Source organism: Mytilus galloprovincialis, chromosome 8 (genome assembly GCF_965363235.1).
Source record: "Mytilus galloprovincialis chromosome 8, xbMytGall1.hap1.1, whole genome shotgun sequence".
NCBI classification, from domain to species: domain Eukaryota; kingdom Metazoa; phylum Mollusca; class Bivalvia; order Mytilida; family Mytilidae; genus Mytilus; species Mytilus galloprovincialis.
Genome location: NC_134845.1, coordinates 7,870,739 through 7,892,560, shown reverse-complemented (window position 1 = coordinate 7,892,560; position 21,822 = coordinate 7,870,739). Strand labels below are relative to the sequence as shown.

At 30.8% G+C, this 21,822-nt stretch overlaps 1 protein-coding gene across 1 annotated transcript; it reads left to right on the top strand.

Annotated features, from left to right (window-relative positions):
- Positions 1-620: 620 nt before the first annotated feature.
- LOC143084979 (uncharacterized) lies at positions 621-20,638 on the top strand. The gene is made up of 8 exons (XM_076261087.1): positions 621-743; positions 7,763-7,826; positions 8,670-9,674; positions 13,135-13,285; positions 13,566-13,682; positions 14,496-14,666; positions 17,421-17,587; positions 18,549-20,638. The coding sequence occupies exons 1-8, from the start codon at positions 719-721 to the stop codon at positions 18,757-18,759; spliced, it is 1,911 nt and encodes a 636-aa protein (XP_076117202.1). The 5' UTR covers positions 621-718; the 3' UTR covers positions 18,760-20,638.
- The last annotated feature ends 1,184 nt before the right edge of the window (positions 20,639-21,822 follow it).

Here is a 21,822-nt window from a genome sequence, read left to right as displayed (position 1 = left end):
TTTGATGGCCATGCAGAGTATTGATACCCCTCCCTTTCCTTTCGGTAACTTGAAGCTATCCAGAGGGTCATCTGTATCAGAACATCTTGTGTGGTCTTCCATTGTTGGAAGGAGTTTTTTATTTCTTTTTTTTGAAAGTCCCATAAGAAATGCTCTTGTAGACATAGTCAGTGGCGGATCCAGAAATTTTCATAAGTGGGGGCCCACTGACTGACCTAAGAGGGGGCCCGCTCCAGTCACGCTTCAATGATTCCCTATATAAGCAACCAAATATTTTCCCAAAAAGGGGGGGGGGGCCGGGCCCCCTGGGCCCCCCCTCTAAATCCGCCTCTGATAGTATTGTATTTGAGTGATCTAAAGAGTGAAGATATGCAATATTTTTGAAAAATATGAATGGACAATAAACATGATAAACTCAGTTAAAGAATTTGTCTGGTGATTTTCAAAGATTTATTTTATATTTTTAAAAGTTAATCAAAGTATGGGTTAGATAAAAAAAAAAGACAAAGGTAAAAATAATAGATGAAATAAAATAATGTAAAAAAGGAAAAGTCTACTCCCGTATTCGGAAGAAGAAGAATGACGGAAACTCATATCTAGTCCGTCTCCATTCTCAGTATTACAAATTCACTGACCAATCAGAGCTTGTGCGCCATCTCTCAAATCACCCAAAACAAGAAAACAAAAACAATGTTGCCTTGTTGAAAACTGAAGAATCATGTCTGCTGTATCGAGTAAAAAAGGTATAATAGAGTAATACATGACAATACTGGTTGCACTCCCTTTAATTCAGATCCTTATTGATGTTTCCAAAGTGAATGTGCAGACAATAACTGTGTTTGGCCAAATAATTATGATAAGAGAAGATAAGAAAACTTTATTTTGATTCGGTATAAGTATAAATAAGCAACACAAGTTCTAAGGAGCTTTTGACCGAATATAAATAACATAAAAACAGTGCATTTTGACATATAAAACAACCTGTAATACAAAGTTGAAATCTTACATACATAGCTATAACATGCAATGAAAAATGAGCAACAAATTTTCGAATGAAGTAAAAACATACTAGACCAGAGCAACCAAAAGCAACATAAATAATAAACAGCTCAAGAATTATCTGCAAGCAGAACAGCGACATTCCAAACCGTTCCAGGACTGAACAAGACTTTTAAAATGTGAAAAACTACTTTAAGTCCTGAAATGATTTGGAAAGCTGTTCCATATTATAAGTAGCAGCAGCAAATTTGAACGATTTTTTAACAGTAACAGGTTGACTTTACCTGTGCAATTTCAAGAATATTAACATACCTGAAAGAATATTTAGATTTTTTGACATTTACCAAATTTTGTAAGCACGCAGGAGCTATATTGTTTATAATTTTAAAAGTTTCTAGAGCCAATGTTCTTATCCGTCTGATCTGTAAGGAGGGCACCTTAGCTTTAAGTAAGAGGTCCTCATAGGATCTGGTAAAATCCTCGTAAACAAAACGGAGTGCTCTTTCCTGCACCTTTTCTATTTTTTTGGAATTTTTCTCAGTGCAAAAATGCCATGCCAAAGGGCAAAAATTAAAATTACTAAGAATAAAAGTATGAAATATAGTAAGTTTACTAAGTCTATCCAAAACTGAGCCTAAACGTTTTAAAACATTTAATTGCTATGATGCCTTCCTACAGATTGAGCTGATATGAACATCAAAATTTAGTTGGTAGTCTATTTCAATGCCTATTAATTTTACTGTTTTTTCACATGTAAAGTTCGAATTTTGAATAGAACAGAACAGAACAGAACAGAACATATTTTATTTCCAATTAAGGGCCCACAAGGGGCATACAGAGCATACATGAATAAGGCAAAAGAACATTGATTTGCATAGATACATAGATACAAACAATTTTTTACATACAGTTACAATACAATTACTAACTCATATTCACTTTAATAAATTTACCAACAGCATTAAGGACCTGATTGTCTTCACAGTTTAATAAATAAATAAATTTATGCTGATTATCAAGTGTAGAAAAATTCGGAATTCTTTGGCAAACAAAGTCAAAGAGAGCATCTCTATCCGATTTAAAATTTTCACAGTTAGTTAAAAAATGGATTTCATCTTCAACACAGCCAGAGGAGCATTTTTTGCAAATTCTTTCATTTCGTGGAATATTTGAAAAACGACCAACTTCAATTTGAAGCTTATGAGCAGAAATACGTAATTTGCATATAGATCTTCTAAAATCAAAGTTCTTAATTAAAGAAAGATAATTTTCATAACCAAAATTCTGCTTAAATTTTACATAATTAAACAGTTTAAACAGAATATGTATACATTTAGATGGGTTCTTTTCAAAGGTCTTTTTGCCAACAGCCAAAACTTGAAATTTGTCAGGATTTGCTTGCATTTTATTCACCCTGAACCACTCAATAAGATTTTTTGAAACAGATTCCAAATTTGAAATTAATAAATCGAAATCTGGAGTACAGAAAGACAAAGTACATGTATTGTCATCTGCATAGTTAAAATAAACTACCATTCTTAACTAAAAGCAAAATATCATTTATAAATATGTTAAACAATGGCCCTATAGTATCGAACCCTGTGGTACGCCTTTATGGATGTCAGCCCAACCACTCAGAACATTGTTGACTTTAATTTGCTGTTTTCGATTAGATAAATAGGACTTTAAAAGAGTAACTGCGTTGGGGGTTAAACCATATGCTGATAATTTATCTAGCATAATATTGTGAGGCAGGCAGTCAAAAGCCTTAGAAAATTACATTAATACAGCTGCAATGTACTGGTTTTTATCAAGAGCTTCACGCCAGTCTTCTAACACTCCGAGAAGTGTGGTCTGACATCCATGTCCACGTCTAAATCAATGCACACAAAAATGGATTAAATATTTTAGCAAAATAATCAGTTAATTGAATTTCATATATTTTTTCAAAGATATTAGAAAATATGGGTAAAGCACTAACTGGTCTTTAATTTGTTTTTAATAGTGGGTCACTCTTTTATGAAGGGGGGTCATTTGCCATTTGGGCTTCTTTAAGTTTATCAGGGAAACAGTTATTTTCAATTGACCAGTTTACAAGAGTTGTCAGCTGTGGTATAAGATTTACAATTTTTTACTATTTTTGCTGGAATACCATCAGCTCCTGTTGCCTTCTTTATGTTTATTTTATTTAAAATTTTTTCGACATGACGTCTGGCAAGGCTATTTAATTTTTTTCTGGGACGAAGCCTTCAAGGCATCCCAGAAAAAAAATAGCCTCGTCTTGGACGCCTATGTCTCAGAAAAAAATGATAATAGCCTTGCTAGACGTCATAATTATTTGAACTATAATTATGTGCATTCTAATACATCATATGCACTTGTTTCTATCCAGAGTTGCCTGAAGATTTCATAGTTATAGCGAAAAAATGGGGAAAATAAATCATTTTTAGTAGTATTATATAGAATAATAAGTACATTGTTCATACACTTGTATTGAGGATTGGAATAACCATGATAACTATTCAGATTTCGTAAATAACATTTTACTGTGCATATTGCACGTTCAGTTGAATTAATTTTGAAAATAATACTAATACATGTATCAATGAAAACAATGGCAATTGTATCCGAACCATCATGCTCCTTGGTTTTAAGAATGTTGTAAACGGTTATTTTGTGCCATTTTTGGAAAATGACGCAGTCATTGTTCCATAACTGGCGACCTGAACTTCATTACATTTCTCTGCCTACCGCGCTTGGTTTCGTATTTACTATTTTCTATACAAACTGGAATTTGCTTGTGTTATCATTATGCATGAGAGGTCATTGTGTAGTAATCAGCCAGGAACCAGTTTACAAACTAACTGGTTTCTGCTTGTATTCCACTACACTCGAACAAAGAGTTGTAGTTTGACGGGAACCAGTTTAGAATTTGTAAACTACAAAACGTAATCGGTTATTGTTCATTCCGTTTTGGTGTTTCATACCGACTTTTATGGTTTGAATAAGCTTAAGACCCTTCAAACATTAATGTGATAGGTATATTAAAGACTGTTTTACAAAAGGATGGAACTTTTGCTTTCAAAGTCGTACTATAGTGATATCTGTTATGTACGGATTTCCACTTTCACCGGTTAATTTCTTCTTTTACACGTGCTTTTGAAACTTCCTGTTTAAACATCGCAAGTTTTAAAATTGTTTTTTGAGTGAATTTAACTTATTTTAACAATCATGAGGCGTTCCAGAATCATTTTCAAGCAGTTTCTTCTTCTCTTTGATGATGGAAAATAGGTTTTTCTCAAGAAAATACCGCAAACGATCGCAGAGGAATTGAAACGTACAAGTCAAGTCGGCACCTGGTTAAATTGGCATCTTGTCAAATCGGCACCTATTTGACGTCAATTCGGCATCCAATAATATTTGTTATAATATTTTCTATTCAATTAATTAATAACTGTTACCAAGTACATAGTGAATTTGTTGTTGTGTATAAAGGTTAACAACGAAGCCCTTACCCAAAGCTGTTGTTTTAACAATTAGACAATTTATATTAAAATAAAATGAAAAACTATGAGTCCCTTTCAATAAATCAAATTTTCATGCCAAATAATAAGCAAATTTAAGGTGGGTTTTTTTTCAGTAAAGTTTAAAAAGCATTAAACAAACAATCCTGTAAAATGCTCAACTGGTTTAAATAATGCATAAACATATCCAATATCTCATGTATTAGTCCAAATAATTATGACGTCTGGCAAGGCTATCTTATTTTTTTTCTGTGATGTCTTCCTATGAAGTTCGTAGGAAGGCGTCCCAGAAAAAAATTAACATAGCCTTGCGGTCATAGAAAGGTGTCCCAGAATAAAATTAAAAAAGCCTTGCCAGACGTAATAATTATTTTGACTACTCATATATATATCCGATGCAAGACGTAACGGCCATACTACCATGACGGCCATAGGATGAAACGGCCATACCCCGAAAAGATGAAACGGCCATAGTACAAAAACGGCCATACTTTGTAAAGACGTATCGTCCATGTTTTTTTTTTTTTTTTTTAAATGTTATAGATGAATTATTTTGATACTTATAGATGGTTATTATAACTTTTAAATAAATTATACTGTTTTTACATTATTTTTCATCTTAATTATTGTTATATCATTTGTTTACTCATTATATGTTTACGTAAATGAATGTGTTTAATCTAATAAAATATTAAAATATCATATTGTTTTCTAAATGATTGTTTGATATCTTGCGTATAGCAAATAGAACGAAATGAACAAATATTAATGACTGTATCCGAATGGGAGACTAATTTCTGTCATAATTAAAACAATGAGTTAAGTTTTGAAATATAAAACAAGGTAATCAGCTGTAATCAAGTAATGATTAAGTTGGAAATTTAAGAAGATTGTTGATTGCTTATTATTACCTCTTTACACGAGCGATGATGATCAAGCAAAGATAACTCTTACAAGAATAAATAAAATCTTCTGTACAGAAAAAAAGTACTACACAATCATATTTATGTTATTATTATGAACAAATACTTATTTTTAGTATTATATTTTATGTAATAAACTCAATAAAAAAAAAATTAAAAGTGTGGACGATACGTCTTACAATGTGTGGCCGATATGTCCCATGGACGATATGACGGTATGGCCGACACATCCTAGGGCCGTCATGGAAGTATGGCCGTCGCGTCTCGAAAGCTATATATCATTAAAAATACACCAAAAAAGTCATTAAGTTGAGAAAAATAAATATATACAAAATGTACATGAACACCCAAAATTGTGAAAGTTAGTATTTAACTCTTTTTGCTTAAATACTGAAAAAAATTCTGGCAACCCCTTACTTATTTTTTACTCTTTTTGCTTAAAATACTGTTAAAATTCATATTTAACATGGTTGACGAATTGACTAAATCAGTTGTCGATTTAACCAGGTGCTGATTTGTCCAGGTGCCAATTTAACCAGGTGCCGGTTTGACTAGAATTCTTTGACAAATGTTTGAAATTACCTGAGTTTCATTAGACCTTTGATAACAGTAACAAAAAGATTATTTACTTAATATTTTGTGGGAGAAGGGGGTTCAGAGTATGTGGTATCAGGTCTGTTCGCGCCCAATACACTTTCGCACCCTACACGTTCGCACCTCACACGTTCCCACCCAAGGTCCGTTTGCACTCTACTCATTCGCGCCCAATTTTAATTCAAATTCAAGTTGAATAATTGGAAAATCATGATTGTTGTTTTAAATTGCTTTGGTGTAAATACTGAATGTATTTATAGCTTGGTATGAGTAAAACATTGAAGATTTTTAAGGGAAAACACAAAAGATAATTGTTTTTAACAGCTTGGTCCCTTTGATCTGAAACAACGAAACAATAAAATATAGGAACCAAAATATAGCAATCCACTATTATAACCAAAACATGATAAAATCTATTCAACACACAGAAAAAAACATAATCAGAATCTCACTTCATTTTGAAAGAAGTCAATGAAACAAAGTTATAGCAATACACTAACCAAAACATGATTAAGAGTTATTCAACACAAAATAAAACGTTGACAAAATACCACTTTATTTAGAAAGGATTATTATAATTTTTAACAATACGCTATCTAAAACATGATTAAGATTTATTCAACACAAAAAAAAATGTTGTCTCACGTTTTTTTGAGACAATGACAACAATTATATTTATAAGAAAACACTTGCTTACAGAGTTATTAAACACAAAACCAATTAAGATTGGGTGCGAACATGTAGGGTGTGAAAGTGAAAGGGGCAAACATGAGTGGGCGCGAACGGACCCGGATTCAGACTATGTACCAGTGAGAAATATACAAGCCTTTCTACGGTATTTATTTGTACAATTCAGGTAGTCTTGACCTATTCATTTGTCTTAAAAAACAGCCAGTTGTCACCTTCACTTCACACACACACACATATACGAATATCAATTATATGCTTACGAGACATGTTGCATTGTTAAACTAATTACCGTATGTGAAAATCAAGACTTGCATAAAAACTATCCCAATATTAGAGACAGTGGCGTCATTTTTCTTCAGAGCTTTCAGCTCTTTGATTATTTCATGTGCAGCCGTGAAAAAGGTACGTTATTCATTGTGTCTCTTGAAAAAGGTAAAAAGATCTACTTGCAAGAAATTTTTAATTGTTCGTTCATTGTGAAATGGGAATTTTATTACGTGTTCTTCCGTGCAGATACCCCCCTCCTTCACTCCCCTCTTTTCATTGTGGCCTAAAAGATGAAAAATCAAATATATTTTGCTTTTTATCAAGGTTTTACTTCAATAAAAAGTAAAAAACACCTTAAAAATTTCAACTGCAATTGACCAGTTATGTATAATTTGCCAGTATTGACCACTTGAAGAGTATTGTCTAGGGCGGTAAATACTGGTAAATAGTAAACCACCCAATCTTGACATGCATGGATTGAGAATGAAAATAAAAAGCACAAAATGTTTTTTATAAAACAAATCGTGCGTTCTAGTCTTTACTTTCAACATGTTTGCTTTGTCTGCTGAGAAAATAAAAGATATTTCATTTTCAATTGGTCAAAATGAATTTCAACAGTCCAACATGAACATGTATTTGACTAGCATACTGTTGTATTTATACTTGGCTGACCACGGCATGTTTTTTTCAATTTAAATATTTTTTACAACTTTTTTTAAAAGTTTATTCATTTAATCATAAACCTTTTTCTTTTACTGCTTGCAGATGAATATTTACAGAAGTTTCAAAAGTATAAAGATGAAAAAGAAAAACAGAAGAAAGATCAAAGGTATTATCACATATCATCTCCAATCATTTTGTACACATGTTTTATTTTAATATAAAAAAGAAGATGTGGTATTATTGCCATTGAGACAACTCACCACAAGAGACTAAAATGAACTTAGAAGAGGACTTTTACTGTAACTGATACATGTGACATATGTGATGTAAAAAAAAAAAATAAAAGGGCCAAAACTTTTAATGAATCATACTTGTGACATACAAGTACAGGTACCATAAAGGGAATGTTTTTTAAATACAAATATAACCAGTATTTTAATAAGTTTTGAAGACTAAATCATGCTTATAGCATGCTTTTATTTTATGTATACTGTATACAAATGTACATAGAAATTGTTGTTTTTGTTACTTTGATGACCTTGTCCTATTTGGAGAACGTTCAAAGTTTTAAAAAAAACTCCCTTACATTTAAACAAGTTTCCGTTTTGAGATTGAATTTCTTCAAATGTATTTTTTCCACATATCGGTTGTTATTACTACCCTTAGAATCAAACTAAACAATAAAATGTCATTACATGTAGTTGGATAAATACATGCCAGTGTCTCAGCTGATATTTAGTTTTTTTGTTTGTTTTTTTTTTAATGCATTTTTCTTTCATGAATATGTACAAACATGAACACACGTCTTTCCTTTTGTACTTTATTTGTAGGTATTATAATGAGGAATTTAATACATTGATACAGTCATCATGGTCATGTACATGTACAATGTACATTTGTGTGTACATATAAAATATGCGACATACATATTTAAAAATGCCCTTTTAAATCCGAGGTTTACAAAATTTAATTGTATGTTTTACAGTTCTATGAATATTTTACTTTTTAGATCGCAAATTTCAAGTAAAATAGATACTTTAAAACCACAAAACCCTAGTCCAAAGTCATGGAGTACAAAGAAAAGAAGTTTCACAGGAGTAAAACCAACAGCGCATCAATCTACAGTCAGTCAACATTGTAAAGAAAATAAAAAACCTTTTATAGAATTAGTGACCAACACACTGACAGACAAACCAAGGGGATCGAAGCCTCTTCCAGAAAAACAGATTTCTAAGTCTGCTCCAGTAAATAGAAAGACGACAGGCTCAGTGACAGAAGCTAAAAAGGTACAGACCTCAACATCTAATGTAAGGAAGTCATTTGGACATGTTAATAAAGTACCAAATCTTGCAGGAAAACCCAGGAAATCCCTTCCAGACACATGTGCAGGAAACTCCAGGAAATCTCTCCCTGGCACATCAAATAACAAATTTCATATTACTCTTACCAAATCAATCAAAGTAGAAAATTCAAAACTAAATCAAAATGGAAACTCTGGAAAAAGTTTATCAAGTAATGGCGATGTTCGAAGAAGTGTATCTAATAATGAAAACTCACGAAAAAGTGTATCAAATAAAGATGTGAATTCACGACAAAGTTTCTCTGTTAAATCAAGACGTAGCATTTCTTCAGTAAATGTGAATTCACATTGTAGAAGTTCTGGTGTGAATAACAACAAAGTGAAATCAAATGTTCCTAAAAGTAAAGTGGGTCAGAGGTCAAGAAGACATTCAGATATACATAAAGAACAGAGAAAAGCCAAACCAGCAAGTATACTAAAGAGAAAGTCATGTTTTGCTAGTATAGATATAGAAGGAGTCGACAGGGTTAGTAAAACTCCCGATCATGGTAGAAGTGTCAGATTTATCAGTCCAGATACACAGGTGGACCACAATACAAGTACTTTTAGGAAGACACCCAAGAGACCTGTAGATAATGTGATTAGTGACAGACAGCCAACACCTAAATACTCAGCCAAGAAACCTCGCCATAATGAAGAACAAGTTGTCATGAGGTATATTGTTTTAGTTTAACATATTTATTTGCATCATTACAAATATATCATCATACAAATATATACAATAATAATAGGATTCGGAAACAAGTTGGTCATAGCTTATAAATCTGTTTCTTTTAAAAAAAATACCAACTCAAATTAATGATTATAATAATATAGCATGCAATGTTACAATGAGGTGTATTGTCATTGTAAAACCGGTCTTTTAATGCTGAAACTGATGTTAACCCAATGCTAATATATTTTCTTTCAAAATTAAAGTTCATGTAAGCAATTATTAGTGATATTAGCATTATAACATGTTAACTTAAACTAATATAATTCTAAAGGTTTATACATGTACCATTATTTAATATTATCATTTTTAAAAAAAATGTTTGAGTTGTTTTTCATCTTTTTGCAAATCAGTATATTTCAAAATTCTATACTACTTTTAAAATTGTATAATGTGTGAGCCTGTTATACATGTCCTTGAGGTTTAAGGGACAAAATGTACATGTATCTGGTCTTTCATGTAACCCCAGGATCTGCATGAAAGTTTAAAAAAAAAAGGGACTGAAAATTCGGTTTCCTTAACTTCTTGGATTGGAATGAAGCTTGGCAGAATCGTTTATAAATGCAACATGTATAAGCTTGGCAGAATTGTTTATAAATGGGCTATTTCAAAAAAAATGATGCCTTTCCTTTAAACCTTTGTCAGTCTCTTGTATGATACTATATCTGTAATGTTTTTAGGTCAGATAATGTATTATGATTAGTTGGTCCTAACTACCAAAGATAATAGCAGTATGTGCTCTGTTTAAAAAAAATTGTCCAAAATTGTACCTCAAAATGTCAGGAGTGTAACGCTTTTAGTGTGACATTTAGAAGAAAGCATGTGCATTCATTGATGATATAGAATAAATAAGGGCAGATACAATACCAAACAATATCTTTCATCCAACTATTATATCTTGACTATGATTTCTTGTTCAATTCTTCCATATATTTACATTTTTATGAGCCTCATAAGGTAAGTCAAATAAGTTTGTGTAAAAAAAAAAATGTTAGTAAAAGTCAATATGCTGCCAGAAAATGTCTTTGTAAGTGAAATAACATGTTTCTGTACATCTTGCACGGTTTATTTTTTTTGTTTAGTATCATAGCTTGGCACAGGTGCATCCAGTTGACCCTGAAGTTCTACTACTGGAATATTATGGTTACAATAAGAGGACTACCCAGGTCTGTCAGGAGTGTAACAACTGGGTTAAGATGTATTTTATTTTAGAAACAATGTTGTTATAGTTGTTGTTTTTTCTTGAATTTCAGTGAACACTACCTGTTACAGTTTATCAGTAACAAACATGCCATTATTATGGCCTTCATTGCTTTTGTAGGCTCAATACTTCAATGTCAGGAGTGTAACACAAAAAATGCCTTATTTTAATCTTATTAGCAAAGGTAAGTTATTGGAAGAAAAACAAGCTGACAATTATTATAAAATGACATTACTACACCTCAGCTTAACACAGAATACAAGTCTACATCATTACTTTTGAAATTTTTTAACTAAAATTGCAATTGAACTAGCTTGTTTAAATGTAGTACAGTCCTGACATACAAGTATTGTGCATAAACATGCAATAAAGGCCATAATAATGGCATGTTTGTAACTGAAAATATGCAACAGATGGTGTTCACACTCAGATTCAAGAAAAGAAAACCAATAATAACAACATTGTTTCTATAAAAAATAACATGAATGTTACACTTAAACATTTTAAAGCGTTACACTCCTGACATTTTTGGGTACATTTTTGGACAATTTTTAATATACAGAGCACATACTGCTACCATCTTTGGTAGTACGAACAAACTTATCATAATACATTATCTGACATAAAAACAGCATATATATAGTATCAAACAAGAGACTGAACAAGGTTTAAAGGAAAGCCATCTTTTTTTTTAAATAGACTATTAGCAAAATTTGTAAATATGTAAGAAGTATATAATTTTTTTTAACCTGTTCTTAATTTGCACTAAAATAATATGTGAAATATAATGACTCTACATGATTTCAGGTCAGTTTCAAGTTAAAAAATATGGTAGCAATAAATTATGGTCAGGAGTGTAACATTTGTTACACTCCTGACAAGTTTCTGATGTAGCTTATCTATAACAAAATTCAACATGATTCTTTATTAAAATAATTGTAACATCTTTACAATGTAATGAGAAAGCCGATCTGTCTTGTAAAAGTGATTTTTCTGCACACTATTCACCAAAGATTCTTAAAAATTTAAAGTGTAATTCTCATTAAACATGTTAAAAGCTTGCTCTTTGCTCAGAAATTAAAAAAATATGTAATCAAATATCTAATAGATTTATTTATTTGTGAGATTGTAAGGGACGACATCAAAAGATCGATGTAGGATAAAAAACTTAAATCAAATAGTTTGGGGGTGGGGGGTCAACATTGCTGCAAGTTTTGTTAATCTAAAATCGATTTTACATATATCCCTATTGGTCAATCAATTTTTCCCAAATTAAGTTAAGAGGGAGGGTGTGGGGGTCAGTGAAAAAACTATGTGAATTAAGTTTTTTATCCTTCATTGAACTTTTGATGTCGTCCCTAAATTTAAAATAGATATTTATACTGATTTTCTAAACATTCCATTAAAAAACAGTCTTACAGTTTCTGAAAAAATATGTCAGGAGTGTAACAAAAGGATAAAAACCACATGTTTGTATTTTTTAAATGAAGAAAACTTAGAATTGACTGAAGCAATTGTTCTGAAATTTTCAGAGGATGTAATTAGATCATATATGTTTGCTTCCTTATAATTTTAATATAAAATGAAAGCTTTTGCAAAGAGATATACAAACTTTTGAAATAAGATATTAAAGAATACACTAAAAATTGGTGAAATTTACATATTTAAAAGAAAAAACTGTTTATAAGTAAAAACAAAATTGCAGGAAAATCATTTAGTACCTTTATTGCAACAAACAAAAAAATTACATTGAGATTTATATTCTTATTTATGTTTGTATGTTAATATTATTATTTTGTTGTTTCCTTTGAAAAGTGGATGAATTCTTATGAGTAAAATGTTGTTAAAATTTTTGTTTTTATTATTTTGCATTAACCCTTGGTAGTTTTGTAAACTTGAATGTCTCTGGATTAAAGAAAAATGATAGAAAAACGATTAGCAATGACTTAATTTTTTACCATGTTTGTCACACTTTGGCATCATTTTTTTTTAAATAGCCCAAATGCAACATGTACAAGCTTAGCAGAATTGTTTATAAATGCAACATGTATTTTAATGTGTCAAAATCTTGGAATTTTTTAAATGTTTTGTATCTGCTGTGTTCAAAGGGTAAACAGATTTGATTGTCTTTATATATTTTAATTGATGCTCAGTTTAAACTTTTTTTAACCTTTTTTTTAAATTGCAATTCTGTTTTTCAGAAATAAACTTGATGAATGGTTGAAGTCTAAAGGGAAAACACCATCTAAGTTCCGACACCTGATGTGTTTCCATGATGACAACAATAAGACAGACTCTGTTACTGATTCTTGTATAAAAAGGAGTTTGACTGTTGAGGAACTCACAGAACAGGTAAACAGACTCGTTCAAACAATTTGAAATTTTACTATATATATATATTTAAATACATGAATTTTATAAACATATATGAAACATTTTAACTACATGTATCAGGAAAAATCCAAATCATATACAGGTTTATTCAAAACAAACAAATATAAGAATGAATATCTTTGAAAAAGTTAAATAATTCTCCATCTCTGCACAAGTTTTCATCCATCAACTTATTTAATTAGTAAATCAAAAAGTTATTAAATGTATGTTATTTTAATATCAAACAATTTTGTTTTAGAAAGCCACAATTGATCGTGAAGACAACATAGCAGTAAACTTAGCGGACCAGTTTAGGGATGCTGCATTAGAAGAATTAGATTCCATGTTAGAGGAATGTACCACATTGTTTGAGGCTGTAAGTTTGATAGAGGGTATATTTCTCATGTTTTCATGGTTATATTGTTTTGAGGATTTAGGTTGAATGGAGGTTGTATATTCCATATGTTTATTTTGGAGGCTCTATGCTTGTCTAAGTAGATGGGTTAATTTTCTATAATTTTTTTTTATGAAAGTTCCTTCATTTATTTCAAAATTTCAAAGAACTGTTTTGTTTACCAGTAGTTTTCTCTATCTATAAATACAACATAACATAATAAGTATATTGTTTTAAAACTTAATTATCCTTTATACAAGATAAAAGCATTTTACACACCTTGTAAAACAAATTCTTTTTCTTTTATTATTATAAGTTCGAAAATAGTAATGCAAAAATTAAAAATTTTGAATGAGAATAAAAAACAGTAGTATTTTCATTTTGATTTAGACAGTCCTTTTATAATACTGTCAAACCTGTCAGAATGGCTCCCTCATCTGAGGGTTAATTGTAATCCCACTCAAATGCTTTCTTTTTATCTGTTACTAATTTCTGCAGTCAGATTTTTACTTTGGTAAATAATTATATGTATTTATTAAAGGGTTGTCCAAGAGAAGACATCTTAAGTTGGCTGGACTCTATAAAACAGAACATACAGTTATCACAGACGTATGCCAAGTTTTATATCTGTAAAGACTTTGGTAGATAATTATATGTATTTATTAAAGGGTTGTCCAAGAGAAGACATCCTAAGTTGGCTGGACTCTATAAAACAGAACATACAGTTATCACAGACGTATGCCAAGTTTTATATCTGTAAAGACTTTGGTAGATAATTATATGTATTTATTAAAGGGTTGTCCAAGAGAAGACATCCTAAGTTGGCTGGACTCTATAAAACAGAACATACAGTTATCACAGACGTATGCCAAGTTTTATATCTGTAAAGCCAATGTATTGAAAGGAAGAGAAGACTTAGAGGAAGTACTGAAAGTGTATGAAGAAGCTGTTATCAATTCAGCTCAGGTCAGTACATACTTTGTCTTATGGATTTCACTGTTCAATGGAAGGTAGTATAAATGTTGATCCTGGCATGAAATTAAAGGTAACATCTACTGTGGATTCATTTATTGTGTGGATTACAATTTTCATGGATTTAGGGAAACTTATATTTCGGGGTTTTTTTATTTTGTGCTTTTGACAAATATAAAAAAGAAGATGTGGTATGATTGCCAATGAGACAACTATCCACAAAAGACCAAAATGACACGGAAATTAACAACTATAGGTCACTGTACGGCCTTCAACAATGAGCAAAGCCCATACCGCATAGTCAGCTATAAATGACCCTGATAAGACAATGTAAAACAATTCAAATGAGAAAACTAAAGGCCTTATTTATGTAAAAAAATGAACGAAAAACAAATATGTAACACATAAACAAACGACAACCACTGAAATACAGGCTCCTGACTTGGGACAGGCACATACATAAATAATGTGGCGGGGTTAAACATGTTAGCAGGATCCCAACCCTCCCCCTAACCTGGGACAGTGGTATAACAGTACAACATAAGAACGAACTATAAAAATCAGTTGAAAAAGGCTTAACTCATCAGAAGGACAAAAATACAAGTGGACGTGGCCCAGTACTTATACATCCCGACACAAAAAGACACAATGAACAGATCTGAGAGTACTCACAGTTATCTGACAGCTAGTTCAAAGCCACTAACAACTAATAAAAAAATTATGCAACTAAGACTAAAGTCTGCATACAAACCTATATAAAAAAAATCGTTTGTTGAACATTAAATTTGTTGTTCACCTGTATCCACGAAACCTGTGAACATTTATATCCAACAAAGAATAATGATTCCACAATATGAAATGTAATTTATAAATGAAGGACACAATATATGATTAATCTAAATATCACCACAACAATATAAAAATCTGCAAACTTGCAGAAGCAAATTTTTGTTACTCCCTCGCTAGGATTCACTCCTGCTATTGGGCTATTTGGATAAGTGATGAAGATTGAATATGCTCTCTCTCTTTTTTTCTTGCCAAATACCTCTCTTAAGGGCATACTATACAGTTACAGGGGAGGTAATGACGTTGCTAACGTAAAATGTTATTTTCTCGACGTCAAACTGTGACATATCGGAAAAAGATGCATTTTTCGACTGATTTTTATCATTCAAACTGATTTAATTTGAAAGTGAGTGCATGGACCCCTATTTTTTAAAACAACGTTTTGTTTCATTTTGCAGGGAGATTATGTGAACCAAATTTTATAAAACTGTAAATAGGGCAATTTTTTTAATATTGATAAAAATACAGCAAAAACATACGTTTTTTTCTCAATTCATGACCATTTGATAAATATGAGTTATTTCTGAATAAAAAATGCATAGATTTTTAGGATACTAATACAATACAGAAATTAAAAATTATTTAACAGAAAACAATTTGTGTTTATCTTTTAAAACAAAAAAGTTATGGTTTTCTTTCAAAAGGGAAAATGCGGCCACAAATTCGAATTTTGAGCAAATATACAAAATTTTAACCTCATTTAACTCAAAAAGTAGCACATGACGGTATATTTTTTATAACATATTTGATTTAATCAGCCAAAAAATAGCCTATATGAAATTTTCATCAAACTGTAAATACGGGATCAAAACTGTATCGTATGCCCTTAACCCTTACCATGCGGTGACCGTCATATGACGGGTGTACCCAGACCACCATTATATGGCTCCAATGGCATGCCATACTTTTAGAAGTCTGCTTTATGATACTTGTTTTAAAAGTTATGCATGTTCTGTCAACCTGAGGCTATCCATATTCATGTTTCTCATGTATAAATTGCATTTTGAGCACAAATATGGTCTTGGAAAATTGCAATCAGCTGAAACTCGGTTTTCTGGAGGAGTGGGCTTCTCATCTGTCTTACACATCAAGTTCAGAGGCAAAAATAGTGCAAACCCAATGGCATATAACTACTGATCGTTATTATTAATGAAATACCCATAGGAAATGACTATTTCCGGTTTTAGGTCTATTTGAAGTAAAAAATTGGAAAAAATCATCAAATTCCGTGTTTTGGGTCAAAATGACCTTCTGTAGACTGCTGAACCAAGATCAGATTCACTACCACCTAACAACTGTTGGGGTCAATTTGTTAACTAGGGTCCACTCTACATGCAGGCTACAGCTGGATACCTTTACCAGCATCACTGGGTGGGTCAAAAGAAAGGACGAAAAATTGTCAAAATAGACGCTTTTTGCACCTGATGACCAACAATAAACAAAAAATTAGACATTTTCTGAAAATAATTCAGCATAGTAAGGGTTAACAGGAAGATTTTCTTTCTCCCCGGAAGTGAATTTGATTAATTTTTTGTTCCCATCTAATTTATCTGAAACCGTGTTGACACTGTCATCAGCTGCAATTTTGCAGGTTATATGTTAAAGATGTATATGTACAAAACTAGACCATAAGATTAAAATTGAGAATGGAAATTATATGAAGCATTTCCAAAGGCTTATGTTTGAGTGGCCATAAAGCATCAAAAATTAGAAGGGAACTATATAATAGGTTGAAATCAGTCGTCTCTTATTTGGTACTGATATTTATAAGAAATACTGTATTTTTACAATATAATATACAGCCTAAATTATGAGAACTTTTCATCTTCAGAAAAAATTTACATAAAAGTTTCACGTCATACATTTGTAGCTATTTTAAAAATAAGTACATTTTTTTTACAGCCAGCACATGAATTAGCCACAGCTCTGACCAGTATAGTAAAAGACATTTGTCAGAAGAGAGAGAAGAAAGCAAGACGAAGAAGTACAGCAGATGTTCAGGAAGAGAATATCTTTGAATCCAGTGCTATTAAATATACTGTCAGACAAATGACTCCTCTGTCTAAAAAGTAAGTACACAGGTTTTACCATCAGACAACAATTTTGATGTTTTATATGCAAGAATGTTATACATAAATCCTCTCAATAATTTTTATGCTCCCACCATAGCACAGGGGGCATTAAGGTAAATCCTTGTTTGTCTGTAAGCCCTTCTGTACATAAGAATGTCCCGAAATTGGTTTCTTTTCTCTAACTTTAGTTTGCAATAACCAAATATTACAATTGAAACTTATTCACTATCTTTAATACTACAAAACTCAGATCAAATTTGAATTTGGGTGGCAGCCCTATTACATTTCTGGAGTTATGCCCCTTTGTAATTTTGTATTCAAGTGGGGCATCTGTCCCATGGGCACATTTTCAATTAATTTTGATAAGTCATTGGTAGTTTTCTTTATCATGTTTATTAAAGGAATTGATAGTTTGAGAGATCAGTTGATAGGGTGTAGTTAAAAATTATCCAAAAACAACACCCAATATAAGCATGATAAGTAAATGCAAACCTTGTTGATTTGATATGATAAGGTAATATAAACAATGAATTTTTGTCGTAAAATTTGAACACAAGCTTTTTCCATTTTGTTAAGAAAGTTTTATGTTACATTGTTTTTCTTTAATTACTGGTTTTTTTTATTGAACATCATTAATTGTCTAAAAGTTAACAGCCATTTTCAAATGCCTCAACATTCTTCAATCCATAGTGCCTTATTCATTGCTCACTTTTAATTTTAATTTTGATTCAAATAAATTATAATAAAGGGACTAAATTAATTTCTATGTCATTTGGTTTTAATATGAAAAGTGTTCTCATAGACAATCTTACCACATTATCTAGTTTTTATATTGAACCAAACCACTGACAGGATTTCAATCACTTCCATACAATTGTTTCAACATAGTTCTAATGTGCACTTCCTATTTCAATTGTATTATTTCATTGATTTTCATAATACTTTTAACTATTTACAGGAGAAGAAAGTCTGCCAGTGATGTGAAGAGAACCTCCCCATGCGTTGTTATTACCCCTGTCAGACGGTCAACACGACGAAGTATCTCATGCTTACCCAGTAATCTCCAGGATAAAAACCTGACATATAAGTCATTAGAGGATGTATCAGACAAGAAAAAAACTCTCTTCTTCCCTAATGAGGCTTTAAATTATGAAGATTTGGATGAATGATTAGACATTGTTATTGATCCAGTAAACTATCAAAATGTGTGAAAAAAATTGAAGCCAAAGTTTTCATTCTTGTCAAGAACAAAATAAATATAGCATTGTGAAAGTGCCTGAATGCTTTTGACATGTTTGAATTTTAACAATGTAAAATATGTCTTTTTCATTTCAGTACATTTTTAAACAGCAGTTTCATTATATATTACTGTAAATTCAATTTTTTTTTCATACCAAAACTTTCAATTTTTGCAATAATGAAAAAATCTTCCTAATATCTAGTTTACAGTATATATTATCTACTATATACATAAAGGGGGGATATAGGAGAAGTGCTGATTCCGAAATCCTGGGCTTAAAAACATGAAATCTTGAGATCCCGAATTTGAATAAATTTTAATCCTGACATCCTGAAATTCGAAAAAAGAATTCCCAGATCCCGAAATGGTAAATCATGAAATCCCAAGATTAAAAACACCTGATCCTGGAGTCCCAATAAAGGTCCTATCCCCCTCTTACATGCACAATGGTTTGAGGAAGAGTAATGTTAACATGATATGTAGGACTGAAGCAATATGATTTGGTTCTGCTGTCACTACACAGTTCTTGTTCTGATAATTATTGAATGATACAATCAATGAACATTCAAATCTAAATATCATATAGTAAATTCAATAGATGTCACTCTTTTAAAATTACATTCAACTTAGACAGAATTTATTTACTTCCACTCAAATAATTGTAGAAATATTGCAAAAAAAACTCATGTGATCGAACTGACAATTCAGGAAAATTTTATAGACTGGGATGAATTAAGACAACACATTTATGAACAATTTCATATACATTTTCATATGAAAAAAAATATTTGACATGATAAAAGTCTTTCAGCATTAGTTGCAGGTTTCCAGCTTTAAGCCTCATTCTTATAAATATTATTGGTGTGATATCTAGTAAAACATTAAATATGGACATTACATGTAATATTACTGTAAAAATATTTATATCTACTTTAGCTTTGCTTGCTTAAAAAAAATGAATTTGAAGAAAAGAAAAAATAAATAAATGCTTATGTACATGTAACTGCAATTGTCTTATTAATACAAAATGAATTCAATAGATCTTTGTTTTATTGTATACTTAATTATTAATGAAGTTTAATTTTGAAGCAAGTTTTTAGTTAAATGTCACGAGTGTTTGTTTTTAATCCTGTGGGCTTCAGTTTTTAATACATATGTATATTTTATTTAATAATTTATAAAATGTGTTGAATTTTTATTGAATCAATAATGCCTCAAAGCTGTTAACTCATGTTTTAATTGAAATTTTTTATAAATTGATTGAGCAAACAATATATTGATTTTTATATCATCATATATTCCAAAGATCATAATGTTTTTTTTTTCTCATAACAATTTTAAGATTTGGAATTTAATGATATGTGAAGTATAAATCATTTTCTTTTTGAAAATATCTTATATTTGAAAAATTTAAATACCTAAATGCTCAAGATAAATTGTATTAAAACTTGATATTTATTTTATTTTTATGTTATCAACAAACTGGTGGACAAAATTTTAGAAAAAAAACATAGCATTTTATTGCTATAGATAGAGAAAAAACATTGTAGAGTTAGTAGGAATCAATTTTGTTTGTCAAACTGTTATGAAATAAGTGTTGAAGTTAGTCAATGTTGATTATGAATAGCCTACAGACAGTGGAGATTATGATATAAATGACAAACAAAATAATACATGGAAAAAAACACAACCTGTATTTGAAAAACATCTATATGTGTGATATTTTTATTTTTTTTATCTGCACTATTGTTATGTATACGCTCTACTTTTAAACAAAGGATACCAATACAAATCATATATCTACAGTATTACATTGTATTATTTTTACTTCAGTTACCCTGGTTATTATAAGCAACAATTGAATGTTCCTTGGAAGGCCACTGTATGAGTTTAGAAAAGTTATTAAGGAAAATGAGGTGAAAATGAGAACAAGCAGACAATTTAAAATATCATAAATAGAACAATGAATTGAAAAAAATAGTAATGACAGACAATAAATAGTGCACAACATTTCACAACAATCTTAATGATTGAACAAGACAAACCAAAACATAAACAATGAAAACATATGCTACAGAGAGTATGTTAGAGATCATGCTTTAAATGGCACCCATGGTGTGGCCTATAACATGGAAACATTTGTCATGTTAAAAAAAGATAATCAAGGATTATGTCTACTTACCAAAAAACATATCAATGGTCATATGTTATAAGGAATGCATTTCAATAAAGTAAATATTCAGCCTCAAATAGTTACACACTAAGTTCAATGACATGTGACGTTTATTTCACCTGTTTTAACTAGCAATGTGTCTGGTCTACCATGTTTGTCTTCTTGTGCAACAACACATTGGTCAGCTTTGTTTTTCCAGCAATCTTATTCATAGATAACTTGGATGTTTTATAGAACTTGATATGAATATTTCTCAAAAATCCCATTTTAATTTTTGGATTTTCATTGTAGGTTTCCATGATCTGTTTTTGAATAGTTATCTTATAAACCATGCATATAAAACATTGGACAGATGCAAAATTAGATAACCATAAGGCATCTCATGGACATTGATAGGTCGGTTCCCTCTGTAAAATATGCCTTTGGAAAATACAAATTGTCAAGCATGTCTATAATAGTCATTAGACATTATTGCATGCATTTATTATTGTGATTTTTGTAAAATGGATGTTGCGAGATTAATTTTTGTGATTTCAGTAAAATCTGCCTATTATATAAGAATGCAAGTTTTTATTACTACAATACTCGTCTGGACACATAATTCACATTAATAAAAACCTCACAATAATTTCTGAACTAACAGCATGTACTTTGTGAAAATTATAAGAATTAGTGGTCAGTTGATATCTGAAGATTGATCTTATTATTTGGAAGGGGTCTACTGAAAACTCATGCACATATTGTATAGTCCAAATTGCTGTCAAGAATAACATGCAGAGTCTTACATGTACTCATGCCTCTCTCTGCCAAATCCCAACA

What these genes read in the sequence shown, in the direction of transcription:
- LOC143084979 (XM_076261087.1), top strand. Translation starts at nt 719, where the DNA reads ATGTCTGCTGTATCGAGTAAAAAAG. An exon ending in AAACAGAAGAAAGATCAAAG is followed by an intron (nt 7,827 to 8,669) that starts GTATTATCACAT and finishes TTTACTTTTTAG; the next exon opens with ATCGCAAATTTCAAGTAAAA. An exon ending in ATGACTCCTCTGTCTAAAAA is followed by an intron (nt 17,588 to 18,548) that starts GTAAGTACACAG and finishes AACTATTTACAG; the next exon opens with GAGAAGAAAGTCTGCCAGTG.